Below are 21,597 nucleotides of genomic sequence, written 5' to 3'. Positions count from 1 at the left end.
GACAGCTATTCACAGTGTTTAAGATTCAATTAACTGCTCCTCAAAGCTTTTCCTCTCCCACTTGCAATCCAAAGTATCCTATCCATACCTTTGTCACTAATAACCTTAACATTTTACTGATGTTTTCATGACTGTCTCTTAAGTTATTGAAAAACAGGGACTATATCCAATTTCTTTCTACAACCTTGGCTTTTAGTATTGTGTCTGACATATTTATTAAAGGAAAGGATAAATTAGTTATTACCTAGTTGATATAACCACACAACTCAGCTTATCTCAGACAGTCCCTCTTTAACCTGTTATTGACATAAACATTAATAACGCCTCAAAATAATGTGGATAACTTACATTGCTAATTTACCTAAGCATGGTAATTCTAAGCAAGACTGAAACATGATTAGATGTAAGTATTAAAAAGAATATCGTACAGTCACCTGGGTGGCTCAGTCAGTTGAGCATCCTACTATTGATTTCAACCTAGGTCATGGTCTCGTGGGTCGTGGGATCGAGCTTCAATGGTGACAGAGCAGACAGAGCCTGCTTGGGATTCTCTTTCCCTCTCCCTCTGCCCCTCCCCTGCTCATGGATATGCTCTCTCTCTAAAAATAAACACTTAAAAAAAAAAAAAAAAACACTATAGCAGTGATATAATAAAAAAATGACTCAAAATACTCAGAGATAAAATTAAATGAGGGCCTGAACTAGGGTAACAGAGCAGGGGAAAAGAAGGTAGATATTCAGGACATAAAATTAACAAGGTTTAAAGGCCAGTTGGATACAGAGAAGATTAGCAGGGGGAATCAAGAGTGAAAATATGAATTTCTAGACTGAGCAACTGGAGCAGTCACCAACAGAATATTAAAAAGGAATGATGAGTTTTCAATTTAGGACTAGTGACTGAAGAACCTGGAGGACAATTTAGTAGTTAGATATATGGATCCGAAGCACATAAAAGGTGGTTAAGATGGACCAGGTATCAGCACATAAATATTAACTAAAGCCAAGCTGCTGAATGGCTTCCCAGGAAGTACAAAATCAGCAGTTCTAATTGACAGAAACTATTATCTATTTAACATGAAGACCACACAAAATTCTAAATTTTGTTTTAACACATTTATCCATTATTTAGTACATGCAAAGCATGATATTAAACACTAACAAAAAGAAACCCTAAGAGAGTTAAGGAACTAACTCTGAGGTAAAATGAAAGGTTACAGACAAAGAATGATGCTGGATACAGACTGAGCTGAGGAAAAGCCAAATTCAAGGCCTTAATTTTGACTATAGTATCTTTAACTTTGGTGTAAAGACTCAAAATGAGTACCTTAACAGCTTTCATTGATTTAGAGCACTAAGCTTTGCAGAGTACTTAAGTCTAAAATTTACCATTAAAAAAAAAAAAAAAAATCTCTGTGATGTGGAAATCAGAGAACTAGCTCAGGAAAGACAATGTGCTGTGAAGCTGGAACTACAAAGTAGGAGAAATAGCCAGAAAAGTAAAAACTGTTAGAACGCATTCTAAGTGGTATACTTTTAAAACACATTTCCACATTCAATGTCTGGGTCACTAAGATTAAGATGATAGTTTCATGTAAGGACAACAGATGATGGTTCAAAATAAAGGGAGTACTAGTTCTGTCCCAGAAACACACAGTAGACTTCTTTACTCATTAACTACACAATGCAAACAAATGACTACAAGATTATAAGGCAGTCATTCTTATCTATTTGTGTATTTTTTCATAACGCTTTGCACCCACTAGGGATTCACAAAAATAACCTGTATGAATTTTATACCCTTCTATTATACACTTCATTGGTTTGGCTTTTCTTCTCCTGCACTGTTTGCTGCCACTCATCCTCTTTTGCTGGTTTCTGCTCTTCTCCCCTGATCTCGTAGTACTCAAGTGTGCCACGGGACTGTCTTCGGTCCTCTTCTATTCTCTGTGTACACTCACAGCCTTGGTAATTTCATCTAGTCTCATGACTTTAATTAATATCTGAAGCTAATGACTATAAAATTTCTATCTGCAGCCCAGCCCTCTCTAGAGAAAAACAAATTTGTATATGCAACTCCTTACTCAACATTTCTAATAGACATTTCAAACTTGAAATGTTCAAAACTAAATTCCTGATCTTCCCTCCCTAAACCTACTCCTGCAGCTTCTCCCCACCCAACCTTGATGGTAACTCCAACACTCCACTTTTCAGGCTGAAGACCGTGAAATCTTGTTCGATTCTACTTTTCCTCAAAGCACAAAGCTAATTCATTAGCAAATCCTACTGGCTAAACCTTCAGAGTTATTTCCATAATTGATTACTTCTTATCACCTGTATTACTATCACTTAGTCTGAGTTACAATCAGCTCTTCCTGACTTTAACATGAGAGTTTCTCATTGATGTGCCTGCTTCTTTGTACCCTTGCTCTCATATAGTCTATTCTCAACCCAGCAAGCAACCCGCGGGCGGGTGCTCTTTAAAAAATTAGGTAGTATAATATCACTGCTTTGGAATCCTCCAGCAGCCCCCTCTATCACACAAAATAGAAGTTAAGATATTTCCCATGATTTACAAAGTCCTTAATGATATACTCCCTCCTACACCACAATTTTTTTTCATGTTTATTTATTATTGAGAGACAGAGTGTGAGCAGGGGAGGGACAGATAGAGAGGAAGACACAGAATCTGAAGCAGGCTCCAGGCTCTGAGCTGTCAGCACAGAGCCCAACGCAGGGCTTGAACTCACAAGGTGTGAGATCATGATGTGAGCCAAAGTTGGATGCCCAACCGACTGAGCCACCCAGGTGCCCCTACACCAACTGCCTCCATGACTTCATCTCTTAGAATTCTGACCCTTGTTAACTCTCCTCCAGTTACTAAGAGCTCCTTGCCGTTCCTTGAATGCACCAGACATACTCTCCTCTTGGGAGCGCAATCAGTATTCCTTCTACTTAGAAAGCTCTTTCCCCATATATCTCCAGAGCTAATTCCATCACATGTATCAAGCCTTAAATGAAAATTCGTCTTCTCAAAAATTGTAACACTGACATCTTATTTAAACTGCAACTCAGCCCTTGCCCCTTACTTCCAACCCCTTCAATCTTTTTTAAATTAGCAATTACCACAGAATAAAATTTTAAGAATCCATTAAAAGAATAAAGATTTCCCGAGAAGAGAAACGAATCTGTGAGAATTTCAAGTTACCACAAATAAATCATCACTTGGATTCAGGTTTACCACTTCTCTACTCAATTTTGTACTGCAAACAAATTCTATACTCACTCAAAAGCAATGCCAATGAATCAAGCAAGTTTTGCTGCTAGATATCTGGACTCTAGACTGTATCGCCAGCAGTTGGTCAGCATTCCCTTAAAGCAATGCTGCTGCTGTTCCAGTAAAACAAGATAAAGTACTTAATGGGGCACACATTGCTCAACATAATTTTGTGAATAGTTCAGAAAATTTCCTAAGACTCAAAAATGGGCCATTTCAAACTAGTAAATTCTGCTATTAAAGAGAAGTAGAGACACCTGGGTGGCTCAGTTGGTTCAGCATCTGACTTTGGCTCAGGTCATGATCTCATGGTTCTTGAGTCTGAACCTTGCATAGGGCTCTCTGCTGTCAGTACATCGCCTGCTTAGGATCCTCTGTCCTCCCCCCCTCCCCTCCCCCACTTTCTCTCTCCCTCTCAAAATAAATAAAAACTTAAAAAAGGGAAGTGTGATATTCCCAGTAAGTGTGAATTTATCATAAATTGTATTTAGAAGCAGAGCAGGGGAGGGTGGGGAGGCCTGGGTGGCTCAGTAGGTTGGGTGTCCGACTTCGGCTCAGATCATGATCTCACGGTTCATGGGTTCGAGCCCTGCACTGGGCCCTGTGCTGACAGCTCAGAGCCTGGAGCCTGCTTGGGATTCTGTGTCTCTCTCTTTCTGCCCCTCCCCCACTCACACTCTGTCTGTCTCCGTCTCTCAAAAATACATAAATGTGAAAACATTAAAAAAAAAAAAAAAGCAGAGGGGTGCAGAGGGGTGCCTAGGTGGTTCAGTCAGTTAAGTGTCAGACTCCTGATTTCAGCTCAAGTCATGATCTTATAGATAGTGAGTTGGAGCCTCATGCTGTCAGCACAGAGACTGCTTGGAATTCTCTCTCTCCCTCTTTCCCTCCACCCCTTCCCCACTTGTGCTTTCTTGCTCTCAAAATAAATTAATTAAATTAAAAAATAAATAAATACAAATAGCAAAAATAAAGGAAGAAAGAATTTTTAAAAATTTTTAAGAGAAAAAGTAAAACCTACATTATGCATTGGAAGCCTTATGTAATAGTTTCTAATTATATAAAAACTATAGCAAATTCACCTGGGAAGGTGAACACTTTCAATTAGCTCACAACGACTTCAAGAATCATCACAGGGAAACTAAAACACATGGGATTATAAATGTAGGTCTCAAAACGAGAACTCTGGAAAGTGGCAGAATATGCCTGGTTTCCATTCAAAGATCAGGACCCCCCCCCCCAAAACAAAGTTTGACTTACCACAACTACAGTTACAGCTTGACTAATGTCATGTCCCAAAAGGTCAGCCCAAAGTTACTGAAACCCACTATGCAAAGCACTATAAATCTGAAAAAACCTACAAAGTGACTTAGTAAGAATCAAAGCAATTAATTTCATTTATTGCAACTATATACAAGACAATCCACCGATCTGTTCACGCTGTTGCCAGTTTTTGCTTTTTGCTTTAGGAAACATACCATTTATTACAGAAACTTCTCCAAATCAAGGAAAACCTCCCCCCCTCCCTCAAAATTTAAGCACTCTATAAGGCTGTGCAAAATTAAAACGTTTCAGATACCAGTCTGAAAATCAGCCTTCAGGTCTGATGATGAAAATCATTTAAGCGTATGCCACTGATGCTAACCCAATATACCAAATTCTGGATCCAAGCACAAAATACTGTAAAATTTCCCGCTGACAGTTTGAGAAAGTACCACAAGAACAGATCTTTAAATATGCATCATCCACTCCCAGAATTCATCATCTGACTGGATGCAGTTTTAAAGTGCTTTTGAAAACTTTCTTTTCTAGGCAATAAGTTACATCTTAGCAACATGACTATTCACTTATAATGTCTACTTCGTTTTTCAAAGTCTATCTACCTAAGGGTACTCTCACTCCAAGACGCACATTCTGCCCTGACAAAATACAACTTTGTAATGGTGTCTTCTTATCGAAAACACCAGGAAGTCACCGGCAAAGACGGGTGTACGAGGAAGGCGGCATCTCGAGCAAGAAAGGCGGTCATCACCTCGGCGAGAAGGGCCTGGGTGAGGGCGGGGGGACGCAGAGAACAGATACACTGGCAGCAGGTGCGAGGATCTGGCAAGGGGACAGTCGCCGCAGGTTTCGGACCGACAAGGGGATGTTGTCCATTGGACAACTAGAGTCCGCCAACCTTACCTCGGGGGTCCGCTCGGGCGGCTTCTTCTTCAGCGCCTGCCTAGCGCCGGGGTCCACGGGCGAGTTCATGGCCGCTGCCCCGGCCCCCGTGCTCCCCGCCTGGCCTTAGTAGCCCACGAGACAGCACATTCACCTTAGGTAGGGGGTCTACACCCTCCAACCCCGAGGTAGAGAACTCCGGACGGCCCCGGGGTCAGCGCTCAAGCAAACAAGCCTTCGCAACGCCCGCCCAGGGCCTCAGCCCACGCGCGACTGGCCAGAGGGAAGCCCACACGGGGGCGGAAGGGGGGATATTGCGCATGCGCAAGACGGGCGAGCACGCAAACGGGCGCCCAAGGGCGTGTCTCCGGGGTGACGTAAAAACTGGGGTGGTGCATTAGGACTCTTCCGGCTCTTCGTGAGATTTGAAGAAGCGTCGCGAGATTTCACCTAAACCGGCCACAGGATCCGCCTCGGATTTGCGGTTTCGGCCGTTTCAACTTCCGGCTCAGGGGCCGGAAATGCGTTATGACGGACTAAAAAGAAGTTTCCTGTTGGGGCAGAACGGTGGGGTAAGCGTTCTAGGTAGGGGGTTCAGTTTGTGCCCAAATCCGGAAGCTCAGGGCGTGGCCAGGCCCGGGCCAAACTTCAGTTCTGCAACTCCGACGCCCCTCCCTCGGGCAAAGTGCAGACTTCGCCGCTACCGTTTAGCGAGCAAGGAAGTTCATTCCCTCTCTTCTTTACATTTGTTGAAATAAAACGAATCTTCTGTGGAAGGAACCCTCCAGGAAGTACTTGCTTGCCCTGTCTTTTACGGACGTACTGAGATCGGGACAGAGAAATCAAAAGCCTTGAGCCTCGCGGCCTTGAGCCTCAGAGGTTGGCAGGCGCTGATGGCGCGGCCCGCTCAAGTTAATGCCGGTTCGAGAAGTCGAGTCTGTACTGTATTCACATAACGAGTGCCCAAGGCAGCCGTCCCTCAACTCAGCCTTTTCCTCAGGCGGGTAGAGTTTAGGGTCGTCAGGACTTGAAGTCACCAGTTTCGCACTACATTTTACATGCCAGCCTGTTCCCCAACGGTGAGAATACAACACATTTCCATTTACAAACTACTGGTCTCTTGGTAAGAAAAACAGACCAAACTTCATAATAGCCAGGCACCCGCAGGTGATGTTTTCACTGTGAAACGACTGATAGAATTCCAGAATCCATCGTTCCAGGACAGTATTTTTCATGGCTGTCTTTTTAGCGCACAGATAGGCCGCACTGGTCTCAAAATGCGTCACTTTGTAGCCATCATAGGCATGATCCTTTTTACTGAATTTGAAGCCTTTTGAGGTCTATACCACATCTACGTACATCTTCGTATTTCTCACAGCAATTAGCACAGTTCACTAACTCGAAGTGATTTAGGATTATGTTATTCACTCTTTTAATGACGTAGTAAGAATTAAAATTATATTTTAGAACAACAGAAAGTAAAGAATTCAGGCTGCAACATTTACCTTATCTGGGATCTGGTAATGATGGCTGTTAATAATAGTTTTGTTTTCCGTTGGTCGCTGGGCTTGCCCAAACTTGAAGTTTACAACATAATATTAGCACATTTCTTTTTTGAGTATAGGTCAAAAACCTTACCAGGGAAATTGTGGCTCAGCCATTCTGGAGATAAATTGTGGAGAGATCACAAGGAATTGCAGTGACCCATTTTCGACATTTTTTGTGCGTATAAACAACCTCTCAAAGTCTGCCTAGGATCATAAAGGTTTAGCCCTTACATTATTCAAGGATCAGTTTTTAGGGCCACTTAAGTATTTTGAAAGAAGGTAGAGGAATTAAAGCATGATGACCATGAGCTTGGACTTTAGGGACAAACACTGAATGTGTGTCTTTAATAGGCCATTTCTATTTGAATCACTTGGTGAAGTAACTTAGTATCTCTGAACTTCAGTTCCCTTATCTGTAAAATGAGAATAGTAAAGGACCCCATTGCTTTGGGATTCTCAAGATTATATGAGATAATTCATGTGAAGTACTTAGGATGTTGCCTGCATAATGCAAGCACTTTGTTATTCCTATTACTTCACCTCTGAAAAGTGATTAAAGCAGAAATTCGAGTTTGAAGAACTGGAAAGTTTTTAATGCCTAATTTTTTTTCTTTAATAACTTTCAAACAGGGGCACCTGGGTGGCTCAGTTGGTTAAGCGTGTAACTTTGGCCCAGGTCATGGTCTCGCAGTTTGTGAGTTCGAGCCCTATGTGGGGCTCTATGCTGATAGCTCAGGGCCTGGAGCCTGCTGTGGATTCTCTGTCTCCCTTCTCTCTCTACCCCTTCCCCACTCGCACTCTATATCCGTCTCTTAAAAATAAACATTAAACATTAAACATTAAAAAAAAAATAACTTTCAGAAACACACTGAGGTATTCATGAAGATGTGGAACAAGAAGAACTCTCACAAACTGCAGATTAAGTGTTAACTGGAAAACTGCTTTGGCAAAAAAATTATGTAGTAAAGCTGAAACATACCCTTTGACAATCCTTGATGTATGTCCTGAAGAATACCCATGTACACCAGAAAAGATGAACAAAAATGTTCATTGTTCATATTAGCCAAAAACTAAAAAATAACACGTCCATCAATAAGAGAATGGGTATATTATGGTATATGCATTCAGTAGCATATCGACTGCATAATACATGGATGAATCACCAGCAGAGTGTTGAGCGGGAAAAAAGCAAACCACAAAATATCAAGTATAATTATATGCTTGTTCAAACACAAGCAAAATTAAATTATATCACATAGGGATGCAAAGACAGATAAAATTATAAAGAAAAAGGGAGATGATGTTCACAAAAGCCAGGTTGGTAGTTAGAAAAATAAGAAAGAGGAGTATATCAGGACAGGGCACGTGGAGGAAGGGGCTTCTAGGTTACTAAAAATGATTTACTTCTTGACCTAAGTGATGGTTACATTAGTGTATATTCATTTTTCTGTATATAATATTTCATGAAAAAATGAATTAACTATACAAAAATAACTTACTTTTAGGCTTTACCATAAGACAACAACAGTGAAAACAATACATTAATGTTCATGGTAGCTATACAAATCGAAATTAAAGCACTTTTTTTTTAAGTTTATTTGAGAGACAGAGTGTATGTGCCTGTGCACAAATGGGGGTGGGGGGCAGAGAGAGATGGACAGGGAGGGAATCCCAAGCAGGCTCCTTGCTGTCAGCACAGAGCCCAAAAACCATAAGATCATGACCTGAGCCGAGTCAGATGCATAACGGACTGAACCACCCAGGCACCCCACACACATTTTCAAAATCTATCTTGTCCTTACCATCTTTTATGTTCTGGTATGCTGAAAAAAGTGAATTGATACTGAAAGCTCTAATAGCTACTTTCAGAGAAAAGGCCACCTTTGGGATGGGATTCACCAGTACTACCTGGTAGATACCAGGTAGGAAAGGAACCATAATGGTTCTGAATACAAACAGTTTACTAACTCCTAGGAAAAACAAAACATGGTTAAATCTTAAAAAGAAAAAATGGCTTAACTCCTTACCCTACCTTATTTTTCTCCATTGTACTTACCACAACCTGACACCATATTTTCGTCTATCTCTTCCACTGGTGGGAAATATGTAAACTCCATGAGAACACAGAAGAAGGTTTGTGTTATTTATTGGCATATCACTGGCATCCAGACTTGTGCCCAGCACATAATAAGTGCTCAATCAGTGTTTGTTGAATGAATAAATGAAACTACCTAAGGACTAAGTAATTAAGAGGGGATTTTGCTATAAAAAAAGATAGGCACTTGATTGCTCTCCAATGGCAAAGAAAGTTCTGGCTAAGCAAATGCTTTAGGCAAAACCAAATCCTAATTAGGCAGACATACTCATAATGTCTGTCTTTCCAAAATAATAGCAAACCAACAAAAACATGCAAGTAAAAAGCCCTGTTTTTAATAGCACCTAGAATAAAATAAAGAATTGAGATTTGGTATATGCTGGGAGTCTGAGTCACTATGAAAAAGAAGAGCATTTTCTGGCCCAAATCTTTAAGTAAGGTCAAGTACGGTTATTAAATCAGGACCTGAGGGTGAGGTCTAGGAATTAATATTTCTCAAAAGCTACATAGGTATTTCTAATATGTGACCAGGTTTGAAAACTACTTGAAACTAACTCAGGTTCTGGACTAGTCTGACCCAACTAATTCCAGACCTTTCATGCAGTGAATGATACTGACCTGTAAGTGCTGGACTAAATGTGCGACACAAAAGTGGCATCACAAGTTTCTTGAGAAAATAATACCGCCCTTATACTTAACACATTTCAACAGTGTTACTCCCCTGAAGACTATTTAGGTAACACTGCCTTTACCAAGAATCTGAATTTGAGCATTGAGGTGTATACATCTATTTTTGGACTGCCCTTGTTAAAACAGTCACTTGGAAAAATGGAAGCTCAAGCGTCTTCAACTTAATACTCTCCTTAGAGTAAATACAGGCTTATCTTATCTGTTGGAGGTCTGATCAGTGTTAACCCAGAGACTGCAATCTGATGAAGGGATCAGACTAGGCTCATACTTTCACCAGAGAGTCCCTTTAAAAAGAACTAGAAGGGACCAAGTCTCAGGAGGTAGCATATGCTTTAAGACCACCAAAGTTCTCCTGACAAATAATGAATGAATACTTCACATATTCTTTAAAAACATCTTTAGGGCTGCTTATAGTTTTTTGTTTTTTTTTTAAGGGGAGTCTCAAATGTTAAACCTGGAACAAACATGACCAAGTCCATGGTCTGCACTCCAAAGCAAGGATAAGCAGCTCTATACTCTCCAACCTCTGCCTTTCTATCTAAGTCCTTCCTACTCAGAACTACAATACCCCAGCTCCCATTGTACCTTCAACTCACTTTGGTCTTGTTTGCCATCCAACTCCTACATTCTACATTGGCAAAAACAAAGAAATACCAAATAATTTTTTACAATACATTCGTCACCACATAGTAGTTGGAAACCATTCTCGTCTGAGAAACAAAACAAACCCTCAAAGACTACACGATCTCAGATGAAATTCTGTATTTTCAGATTCTTATTACCAAAACCATTCCTCTACACTTGTCAGAAATGTTACAAGATATCACTTATATACAGGAACAGCACATATAGACACAGGTACCAATTATAAACTTTTAAAATATCTGACGGATGATACCCAAATACTTGATACTTCCTCTCTGCTTTAAAATAGTGCACTTATTTTCTTTGGTCAAATTTAAGAGTCATATATATAAAATGATATGAAAACAGATCTAATCCTATCTCCTGGCATAACTCTGCCCAAATCGACCAGCCTGAGTAAGATAAGGTAGCATCTCAACAGCTTACTCAGGGCTTAATCACTACCGCAAAGCAGGCACTCTGGATTGATGGAAGAGCTTACTTACCCTATAATGCAGATGAAGAGGATAGACTTGCTCAGAGCCAACACGCACAATCAGTGAACAAATCAGAATAAAAATCCAAACCAACTGGCGAATTTTTTGTTTAATTATAAGGCCAATGGTACTTTGTATTGAATACATGTTCTTAACAGGTTTACATGGATTCTTCTAGGTTTTAAATGATGTTTAGTTTGTTTTCAAAAAGAAGATTTTCTATCTGTCATCATGAGGAACAGGTCAAATGTAACATTATACCAGTATATTTTTTGTGGCTAGGTTTTTATTCACAAGAACATATGTTAAATTCTCCCCCCAAGAGCTGGGTGCCATACAGGGGAGACTGGACAGAATACCTTATAACGCAGCAGCCAAGAATTATTGACCATGTGGGGTGTGCCGTGCACTGAGATAAATTTTTGACGTTCACTATTTCACTTGATCCACACAACCATATTAGGAAGCAGATTCTACTATATACCAATAAAGAAATTTAGGATTAAAGGAGGACATAATGAACATGGTCATATATGTAGAAGTGCCACACTTGTGAAAAGAATCCAAGTGAGGTGACATCGGAGTCTATGATGTTACATACACCTTATTAACACATGAAAGAGACTAACATCATCCATCAAATCGACGTGTATTTATTGCACAAATTTCCCCTAGAACTGGGAGGTTATTATAATACAGGTGTACATTTGAGAAATGTATACAGAACAAGGAACAAGTATGTACATTTTACATATCCCACCATCTAAATAACTTAAGAGAAAGCAGAACAATCTCATAAGACATCCACCAGAAGTAGGCATGGTGTAAAATCTTTTTTTTTAAGTGATCATCCCCAGTGTATGCCAATTGCAACAAAATGAAATCTGTGCTAGTATGTTTATTGCACTTAACATTTTCAAACTCAAAATTAAGACACATTAGTAAAAGCTAAAAATATTTCAAAACAAACCAATTAGTTTATATACAAGGAAAAATTAGTTTTAAATCTATAATGTAAAAGATCCCTTTTTCATTTCCTGTTGCAACATTAACAGGGTTTTTTTATTCCCTGTTGCATCAAACAGGTTTTTAAAATATGTAACACATAACTGTTTGTACCATAAGAAGTTGAAAAAATTATTGTGAACAGGCCAGAACTCTTTTCACATTCATCATAATGATCACACTTTAAAGAAGTAGCAGCTCATTCCTTGGGCTTTGTGTAAGGAAAAACATGACTATGATGAAGGCAGTAGAAATTACAGAGGGTTAGGAATTATAAAACTCAGGAATCCTATAAGGATTAATGATTCTATTAAGAAACTAAGGTTCTTCCTTCTGAGCAAAGCTTAGTTTTAAAAGGAACGGTAGTAGCATGGGCCATCCATTTACTGAAGACTAGATTTCCTAAATGATAGAGATTTCAAACAGGACTGTGAATCATTTGATGATTAATTAAAAAAAGAAAACAAGCAAAATCAGACATTATCTACCTGCTACATACATATCATTTGAACTACAATAAAAAAAAATAATGTACAGTGGCCCCATATGAATCTGTCTATACTCTGAATCCTGCCAAAGAGACTGACTATAGAATCCCAAACAATTAAAGAGGGAAGAATTTCAGTAATTAATGGAATAAGAAACTCAAGCCAAAGAAAACAGATCTATAAATGCTCCTTGGCAGCAAGTCATCCATGGGAGACTCAGGTATTAACTGGGACCAGGTGACAGGACACAGGGGCAACAATGATTACAGGCACAACAATTTCAGGTTTACACTCCATTAAAATAACCATTTCTTTTCTATTAGAGAGTTCATGAATACATAAAGAACAAAGCAAAATGTGACCCAACACTATAAATTCAAGGCCAAAGACTAAACAAACCACAGAAATCGTCCTTATTTACTGAAAATTCAAACAGCAAGAATGAATGTATTATACAGTAATTATATTGAGTAAGAGAATAGCAAGTAGTTTTTTTAAGCTAATCAATTAATTATGATGAAAATAGTCCATGAAAGCAGAAACCAATTTCACTTTTAGCATTAAAAGTATCTTAAATCAGGTAAGTAAAGAATAAACTATAATGTAGTATTCAAGTAAACTGAGGTAGTAGAGCATAATGAAAACTTTATCTACCCATCTTTATATTTACATTACTTACAAGAGTTTGGTTCCATATTAGCCTTTCTTATAAGCAACACTCTACAATATATACAAAAAATATTAACAACTGAAAAGTGAAAATTCTGAAAACAAATTAGATTTTGGAAGGGAGGGGCTATTAGAGAAAAGAGTAATTTTAAGAATTAATAAGCTCTATTAGTGTAAACTGATTATTATGAAGCAGTGAAACAAACATTCAGTTCCTATGGGTTCAAGAAGGGCTGATATTGAAAGCAAAGGCCTTGGCTACCTGAGCACTTTTAAAGAAAACAGTATTATTTTTCCCAATGCTTTGGTGCAATTTTTAATCCTAATTTTTATTTATTAAATTAGATGCAAAAATGTAAATACTAACATTTATAAGAATTAGCTTATTCTTACAAACAAAACAAATGGTATAAAGTAGTATTTTTATTTGGGGAACCTACATTACTCAGCCTTAAAAAAAAGATTGGCTTTAGTTATGTTTTAGGGTGTGTGAAACAGATAATTCACCAGAAAGCAACATTTCAACACTATTTACAACTGATACTAGTTGAAAATATTTTTTTTAAAAAGACATGTTTACCAATCAATCTTGTATTTCTACCTCTGCTTCTTTAAAAAATAGATACATATGTACACTTGGATGGATAACATACACACATTTACACTCATTATTCTGAATTATTATAATTAACAGGCTATTTAAAATAGTTTGAGAAATACTCTAAAATTAGCTATTTTGAATTGAAAAACAAAAGAATAATCAAGTTTTTATAGGTCTCCATACCTTAGAAATAAGGAATTCAAATTAATTAAATGACTATTTCTGAGTCATTTAATTGTGAGATATCCAATGCTATTTATGGGTGTGGCAACACAGGAGTGATCATATGAAATTCCTTGATGATATTCATTTTGTAGAAATTTCTATACTTTGGCTTTTTCAAATGCTTTCCCTAAATATTATTTATGCTGCTTTAGGCTCACTTGGTTAAAAATATACCACCACCCAAAAGTCCAGCCAAAAGGAAAAAGCAATCCAATGATCACACAATATGTACTGCAATGCAGGATACCCAGGCATTTGACTCATTCAGATGGAAGTCTAACAGGGAGAAAAAAAGCCATAAATGCATGTTGCATCTGCTTCTTTAGTTTCTATTTAACTTTCTACCAAAGTTAATTTCTAATGACCTTTGTGTTAAAGGAGTATCTGAGCAACATATGGAGAGTGAGTGCTTGCTACAGCAGCCAGAAGAGGAAGATCACTGGATTCAATCCTGAAATAAAGAAAAAAAAAATTTCAGGTTAGGCATTCTGTACCCAGGACATGTGTCCTACAGGCAGTAAGTGCTACGGGTAAAGTCACACTATATCTCAGATGTCAAGAACATAGGGCACTCTGGCCAAAAGGAAAAGGATAAGAAGAGAGTCGAAGATAACACAAGCTGGAAATTTTTCAGTAAGTAAAAACCAGAGCCAAAGATTTTTTAAAAAGAAAGTCTCTGAAACCCAACAGCAACAAGATCATGGATGTAGGAAAGCATATCACTGACCTGCTAATGGACCATGTATCAGGGCAAGGGACAGTATGTAAGAAATACAATAAATAATAGAAAAATTGTGTGCACCCATACTGTTTTGGATACAAATGTTTTCTTATTTAAAAAAAAAAAAGGGTTTTTTTTTTAAATGTTTATTTATTATTGAGAGACAGAGACAGAGCATGAGCATGGGAGGGGTAGAAAGAGGGGGAGACACAGAATCAGAAACAGGCTCTGGGCTCCGAGCTGTCAGCACAGGGCCCGATGTGGGGCTCGAACCCACAAACCATGAGATCATGACCTGAGCTGAAGTCAGATGCTTAACCGACTGAGTCACCCAGGCACCCCTGGATACAAATGTTTTTATAAAAAGAAGTACTGGGAAGAAGTAATGGATGCTTCTTAAAAATTCATCCTACCACAAATAATTTATAGGGGAAAAAAAGGCCAATAAAGACAGAAAAAGTTATGCAGATTCATTCACAGTTAGAGAATAAATCTGAGTAAAATCCTATTACATTTTTTCAGCTAGTAGTTTAACAAAGATGAAAAAATTTGCTAATAGGCAGCAGTAGGAAGAGGTAGCTTCCTGCTGTCTGTGAGAATCTATTCTGATATTTTTTGGATAACCTTTAGTATTACCTATCACAATAACTAACAATATCTATCAAAAATTTAATACACATGTCCTTTAACCAAAAATTCTACTTCTAAGAATTTATCCTACAAACTTCAAAGATTTATATTCATTTCAGCACTAATTTGTAACAGCAAAAAACCTGAAAATGATTTAAATTCTATCAAATAATGAAATGCTATACAACCATTAAAAATAAATTAGTGTGTGCTTGTATGAACATTCAACATCTATTCCAAGGCAAATTGCAGGATGATATGTAGAATACAAACTAATTTATATTTTTTATCCTCTACATTTAAAAATTCTGTAAGAAGAGACAATCCATCAACTATGTGGGTGAGGGTTAGAAGTTTAGGAAAAGACACTGATGAATTAATTTTAATTTTATGTCAAAATGCACTGTAAAATCTGGTTATATGCATAATAAATTAAAAGCTAGTTTAAATTTAAAAAAAAAAAGACATGACACACACAGAATCATCTATGTCCAGTCTAGATGATGAGGATTAACATTAATCAAAGAATTTAATTTGGTTTCTGATGCACAGTTGCTACTTAATGTTGACTTTCCCTCCCTTCTAAAAAGCTTAATTTTAAAAATTTCTACCCTGTTTTAATTTATTCAACAGGATTTCGAGAAATAATTGACATTCTCACACACACACACACACACACACACACACACACACACACACACACACAAAGTAGCCATAGAACATAGGCAAAGTGACTACAGAATATAAGGAAAAGGGCTATACAATGCCTCCCACCAACTTCCTGTTCCTCCTTCAGTTGGCATTTTAGGAAAGTGTCTTTTCCCCAGGAGTAACTGCAAAGTAAACAGATATAATATAAAGATAATAGGGAATGAATAGTAAGTAATATGTAGATAATGTTCTACCACCCACAGAATGGTGTTATTTCAATCAGCTCATGTGGATGGCAGGTCATATGCTGGGAATGATGAGTTTTAACACATAAATGAATAAAAATGAATACTTACTTATTTTCACTAAGATGAAAATTCAGATTTTAGTTCATTTTTATCTGACCATATTCTCAACTTACTGTAATAGTACAAGTGGAGGCCAGGGATGTGCTTTTATATGGTACAGAGCAACCCAACTGGTAACTGTTCAGCTTCTAACAGGAAAATAACTTAAAATGAAAAAAGGCAATTCTGAGGAACATTCCTTTTCTAAAGAAAGTGTAACGAGGGGGGCCTGCGTGGCTCAGTCGGTTGAGCCTCCGACTTCAGCTCAGGTCATGATCTCACAGTTCCTGAGTTTGAGCCCCACGTCGGGCTCTGTGCTGACAGCTCAGAGCTGGAAGCGTGCTTCAGATTCTGTGTCTCCCTCTCTCTCTAACCACCCCTACTTGTGCTCTCTGTCTTTCAAAAATGAATAAACATAAAAAAAAAAAATTAAAAAAAAAAAAAGAAAGTGTAACGAGAAAACAAAGCCAGAAAAGAAACCATAAACATACCCTAGAACCACTCCTAGTTCCTTGACATGGACACGCATCTGTCCTTTCAGGTATTCAGACAGCATTTTGCTCTTGAAGTATAACTCCTGTAATCGGTCTTCGAGATGCATTACACACTGCAGTGAAGGTAGAAATTCCAAAGCATCACATTTGTGACAATTCTGTTTAGTTATTTGTATATAAATTAAAATTTTGAGCACATTTTTAAAGCACATAATTTTAGCTAAAGGAGTGTAAATTTTTTTCTTGCTCATATCAAACATTTAGATCCTACAGAGATTTTTTAAAAGTTTGTTTATTTATTTTGAGAGAGATAAAGAGAGTGGGAGCAGGAGAGGTTCGGAGAGAGGGAGGGAGAGAGAATCCCAAGCAAGCTCTGCACTATCAGCGCAGAGCCCAACGTGGGGCTCAATATCATGAATCCATGAGATCATGACCTGAGCCAAAATCAAGAGTCAAATGCTTAACTGACTGAGCCATCCAGGAACCCTGTGTTGTTGTTGTTTTTTAATGCAGTAAATTAAACACAATATAAAATTTTCCTTTTTAACCATTTTTAAGTATACAACTGAGAAGCATTAAGTACATTCAAAAAGATGTGAAACTATCACTACACATTTCCATAGCTTTAAAAAACACTTTTATTCCAAATTTGATAAATATAATACTCATGATACATTTCAAACATATTTACATAGGACAGGGTGCATTCTACTCTGGGGAGTTAAAGAAAAAAGTCTACAACAGCTCACAGAGAATGCTCAGTAGTCCTTACTAGAAAAGAGAGGTTTCTAGGCTAGAACATTAAAAACTAAAACACATACACACTCCATTTATCAACTAACTTGCTCAATTAAATACAATAGGTGATTTTTCATGTGAATTAATGCTATACGTGTATGAGGACAAAACATGAGTTTCAGGTGTTAAAACACTAAATTCTCAGGATGCCTGGGTGGCTCAGTAGGTTCAGCAACAGATTATCGACTTCAGCTCAGGTCACGATCTCGGTTTGTGAGATCAAGACCTGTGTCCAGCTCTGCCCTGATAGCTCAGAGCCTGCATGGAATTCTCTCTCATTCTCTCTCTCTCTCTCTCTCTCTCTCTCTCTGCCCCTCCCCTGCTGTGCACCCTCTGGCGTGTGCGCGCTCTCTCTCTCAAAATAAATAAATATTTAAAACAAAAACAAACAAAACCCACTAAATTCTTGCAGACCATTCCTTTCCAATGAAAATCAACTATTAAAACTGCTAACAGGTGTGACTGGCTGGCTGGCTCAGTCTGTAGACCGTGTGACTCTTGATCTCAGGATTGTGAGCTTGAGTCTCACACTGGGCATGGAGCTTACTCAAAAAAAAAAAAAAAAACAAAAACCCAAAACTGCTAATAACAACCCATTTTCTTCTTGGAAAAGCAAAACAGAAATTATACATACACACACACACCTATAAGCTTTACATATAATTTACATATATCTGGGAATTTACTATATTAACCATTTTTAAGTATACAATTCTGTGGCATTAAGTACAGTCACAATGTTGTGCAACCATCATCACAATCCATTTCAAGAACTTTTTTTCATTATCCCAAAGAGAAACTCTGCACCCATTACATAATAACTCCTCATTCCCTCCTTCCCCCAAGCCCTTGGTAATCTCTATCTACTTTCTATCTCTATGAATTTGCCTATTCTAGATACCTCACTTAGCTAGAATCATATAATATCTGTCCTTTTTGCTAATTCTACATAGCATAATGTGTGCAAGGTTCATCCATGCTGTATCAAAAGGTATTAGAATTACATTCCTTTTTATGACTCAAATATCCCATTCTATGTATTATACCACATTTTGTTTATCCATTCATTTGTTGATGGACATGAGTTATTTCCAACTTTTGGCCATTGGAAATAATGTTGCCATGAACATGACAGTACAATTATTTGAGTCCCTGCTTTCAAATGTTATGAGTATCAACCCAGAAGTAGAATTGCTGAATCATGGGACAATACAACGTTAAACTCTTTAGGGAACTGCCAAAGTGTTTTGCACAGCAGCTGCACCATTTTACACTCCCACCAGCATTGCGCAAGGGTTCCCATTTCTCCACATTTTGGCTAATCCTTGTTATTCTTGTTTTTGATCGGAACCATACTTATGGGTGTGAAGGAGTATCTTACTGTGGTTTTGATTTACATTTTCCTAATGACTAATGATGTTGAAGATCTTTTCATATGCTCAACGACTGTTTGTACATCTTTAGAGAAATGTCTATTTGCCAACTTTCAAATTGAGTTTTTTTTTTTGTTGTTGAATTGTGGGAGTTCTCTATATATTCTGGACACCAATCTCTTGGAAGATACATGATTTACAAATATTTTCCCCTACCCTGCACATTGTCTTTTCACTTGTTGATAATGTCCTTTGATGTACAAAAATTTGAATTTGCTGAAGTCCCATGTATCTACTTTTTACTTTTCTTGCCTGTGCTTCTAAAATTTTTTTTAATGTCCATTTATTTTTGAGAGTGAGATAGAGAGAGAGAGAGAGAGAGAGAGAGAGAGAGAAAGGCAAGCAGGGGAAGGGCAGAGAGAGAGGGAGACACAGAATCCAAAGCAGACTCCAGGCTCTGAGTTGTCAGCACAGAGCCTGGACATGGGGCTCGAACTCACAAGCTGTGAAATCATGACCTGCCCCAAGTCGAACACTTAACCAACTGAGCCACCCAGGCATCTCTGTGCTTTTGATTTTAAATCCAAGTAATCAGTGCCAAATCAAATGTCATAAAGATTATCCCCCAAGGTTTTCTTCAAACAGTTTTATACACAGTTTAAGCACTTAAGTTTAGGTTTAAGTTTAGGTTTAAGTCACATTCAAGTTTGAGTTCATTTTTGTACATGGCATAAAGGGCGCAATTTCGTGCTTTTGCCATGTGGATATCCAGTTTTCTCAACACGATTTATTGCAAAAGCTCTTGTCCTCTTTGAATGGTCGTGACTCCTTTGTCCAAAACCAACTGACCATGTAAGTAAAGGTTTATTTGGGGGCTATCATATTCTATTGCTTTATGTGTCTGTCCCAAAGCCATATCAAACTGTTTTGAAGATTGTCACTTTGTACTAAGTTTTGAAATCAGGAGGTGTGAGTCCTCCATCTTTTTCTTTTTTTAGGATTATTTTGGCTCTTTAAGTCCTTTGAGAGACCATACAAATTTTAGGATACTTGATCTATTTCCTCAAAAAAAAAAGAAGTCATTGGGATTTTTTCTAAGGATTGTACTGAGTAAGTAGATTACTTTGGGTAGTACAGTCATCTTAATAATACTAAGACTTCCAATTTATGAACACTAGATGTCTTTCTCTTTATGTATGTCTTTTATTTCTTTCAGCAATGTTTTCTAGTTTTCAGTATACAAGCCATTTGGGTCTGGTCAAATTTATTACTAAGTAATTTATTCTTTTGATGCTATTTTAAGTGCTTTCTTAACTTCCATTTTAGATTGTTCATTGCTAGTATATGGAAGTACAACTATCTTTGCTGATTTTGTACCTTGCAGATTTGCTGGATTCATTTATTAGCTCTATCTGTTCTTTTGTGGAATCTTTAAGTTTTCTACATTTAAGATTATGTCATCTGCAGAGATAATTTCACCTTTTCCTTTCCAATTAGGATACTTTTTGTTTCTTCTTCTTGCTTAACTGCTCTGCCTAGCAATTTCCAGTACTATGTACAATAGAAGTGGTGAAAGTGGGCATCCATGCCTTGTCCTTGATCTAAGGGGTAAAACTTTCAGTCTTTCACCACTGAGAATAATGTTAGCTGTAGATTTGTTATATGTGGCCTTTATAATGTTGATTTATGGAGGTTTTTAACTAAGCTGTATTAGATTTCTCCTAAAAAGAAAAAAAAAAAGAACTTTGGAAATTGGAAATGGTGTCCTCAGTAAGAGGTTATTCAGTATTAGAAGAGGGGTCATTCAAAGTCCTGACACAACAATGAGGCTCTAGAATGCAATGGCATTCTGCACAAAGATGGGGCAGGGGTGCAGGCATTGCATATCCATACCTTACATGACACAAGTCAGGCACTAAATTCTGGCTGCTGCAACCATACAATATACAGAAATGTTCACATCTCTTTCTGAGTTTGGGCTGCCATTACAAAATAGCACAGATTCAATGATTTAAACAACATTTCTGGATGCTGGAAGTCCAAAGATCAGGGTGCCAGCAGGGTCCAGTTCTGATGAGAACTCTCTTCCAGGCAGACAGAGCACTGCCTGTAGCTGCATCCTCACAATCTCTTTTGCTTTTCTTAGAAAGCCACTAATGCCATCATGAGGTCCCCACCCTCATCACCTAATCTAACCCTAATTACCTCCCAAAGGCCCATCTCCGAACAGAATCCTATCAGGTGTTTGGGCTTCAACACATGGATTTTAGGGAAATACAAACATTCACACCATAACATCTTTCTTCCAGGCAACAGTGATGAAGCTAACAACAGTATTCAATGTAGGCACATACTAAAGTTTAGTCACCTATCAGAGTGCTAAATAATTCAAGCCTTACATACTTACAAAATTTGGAGACAAGTTATGCTTATAAAGCTGAAGAGTGGAATGAAGCAGGTTGGAAACAAGACTGGAAACCAATACTTCCTTTCCCAATTTATTATCTGTCATTCGTCTCTGGCTACTGGCCACTTGAACAGTCCATTTATCCATATCTGCTATAATACAGACAGCTTCTGCTATTGGTTCATCCAACACTGGATGCTGAAAAGAAGAATTCATCTTAAGATAAGCAAATGAAGTTTTCAAATAAATGTTAATGAAAATAAGGCAAGGAAGAGATACTAAACAAAAACAGAATGAA

General features: G+C 37.9%; 2 protein-coding genes across 10 annotated transcripts in view; both read right to left on the bottom strand.

Annotated features, from left to right (window-relative positions):
• The window catches only part of RAPGEF6 (Rap guanine nucleotide exchange factor 6), a 212,793-nt gene extending 204,374 nt beyond the window's left edge, over nucleotides 1-8,419 (bottom strand). For 3 of the 7 annotated variants that reach the window (XM_078451204.2, XM_060637870.3, XM_060637865.3), the window contains exon 1: nucleotides 5,459-8,415. In XM_078451204.2, coding sequence (XP_078307330.1) covers nucleotides 5,459-5,527 — 69 coding nt within the window. In that variant the 5' untranslated portion in view covers nucleotides 5,528-8,415. Of the gene's footprint in view, nucleotides 1-5,458 lie in introns of all 7 variants that reach the window. The other 4 variants (XM_060637874.3, XM_060637875.3, XM_060637864.3 and 1 more) reach the window with 4 other exon arrangements.
• A 3,104-nt stretch (nucleotides 8,420-11,523) lies between these two features.
• The window catches only part of FNIP1 (folliculin interacting protein 1), a 153,693-nt gene continuing 143,619 nt past the window's right edge, over nucleotides 11,524-21,597 (bottom strand). For all 3 annotated transcript variants that reach the window (XM_060637876.3, XM_060637877.3, XM_060637878.3), the window contains 3 exons: nucleotides 21,300-21,497; nucleotides 16,719-16,834; nucleotides 11,524-14,329 (listed from right to left, as the gene is read on the bottom strand). In XM_060637876.3, the coding sequence (XP_060493859.1) occupies nucleotides 14,251-14,329; nucleotides 16,719-16,834; nucleotides 21,300-21,497 (393 nt within the window). In that variant the 3' untranslated portion in view covers nucleotides 11,524-14,250. The remainder of the gene's footprint in view (nucleotides 14,330-16,718; nucleotides 16,835-21,299; nucleotides 21,498-21,597) is intronic.

This window comes from Panthera onca, chromosome A1 (genome assembly GCF_046562875.1).
Source record: "Panthera onca isolate mPanOnc1 chromosome A1, mPanOnc1 haplotype 2, whole genome shotgun sequence".
Taxonomy (NCBI): domain Eukaryota; kingdom Metazoa; phylum Chordata; class Mammalia; order Carnivora; family Felidae; genus Panthera; species Panthera onca.
The sequence above is the reverse complement of the archived record's forward strand: the minus strand, read 5'-3'. Positions and strand labels throughout refer to the sequence as shown.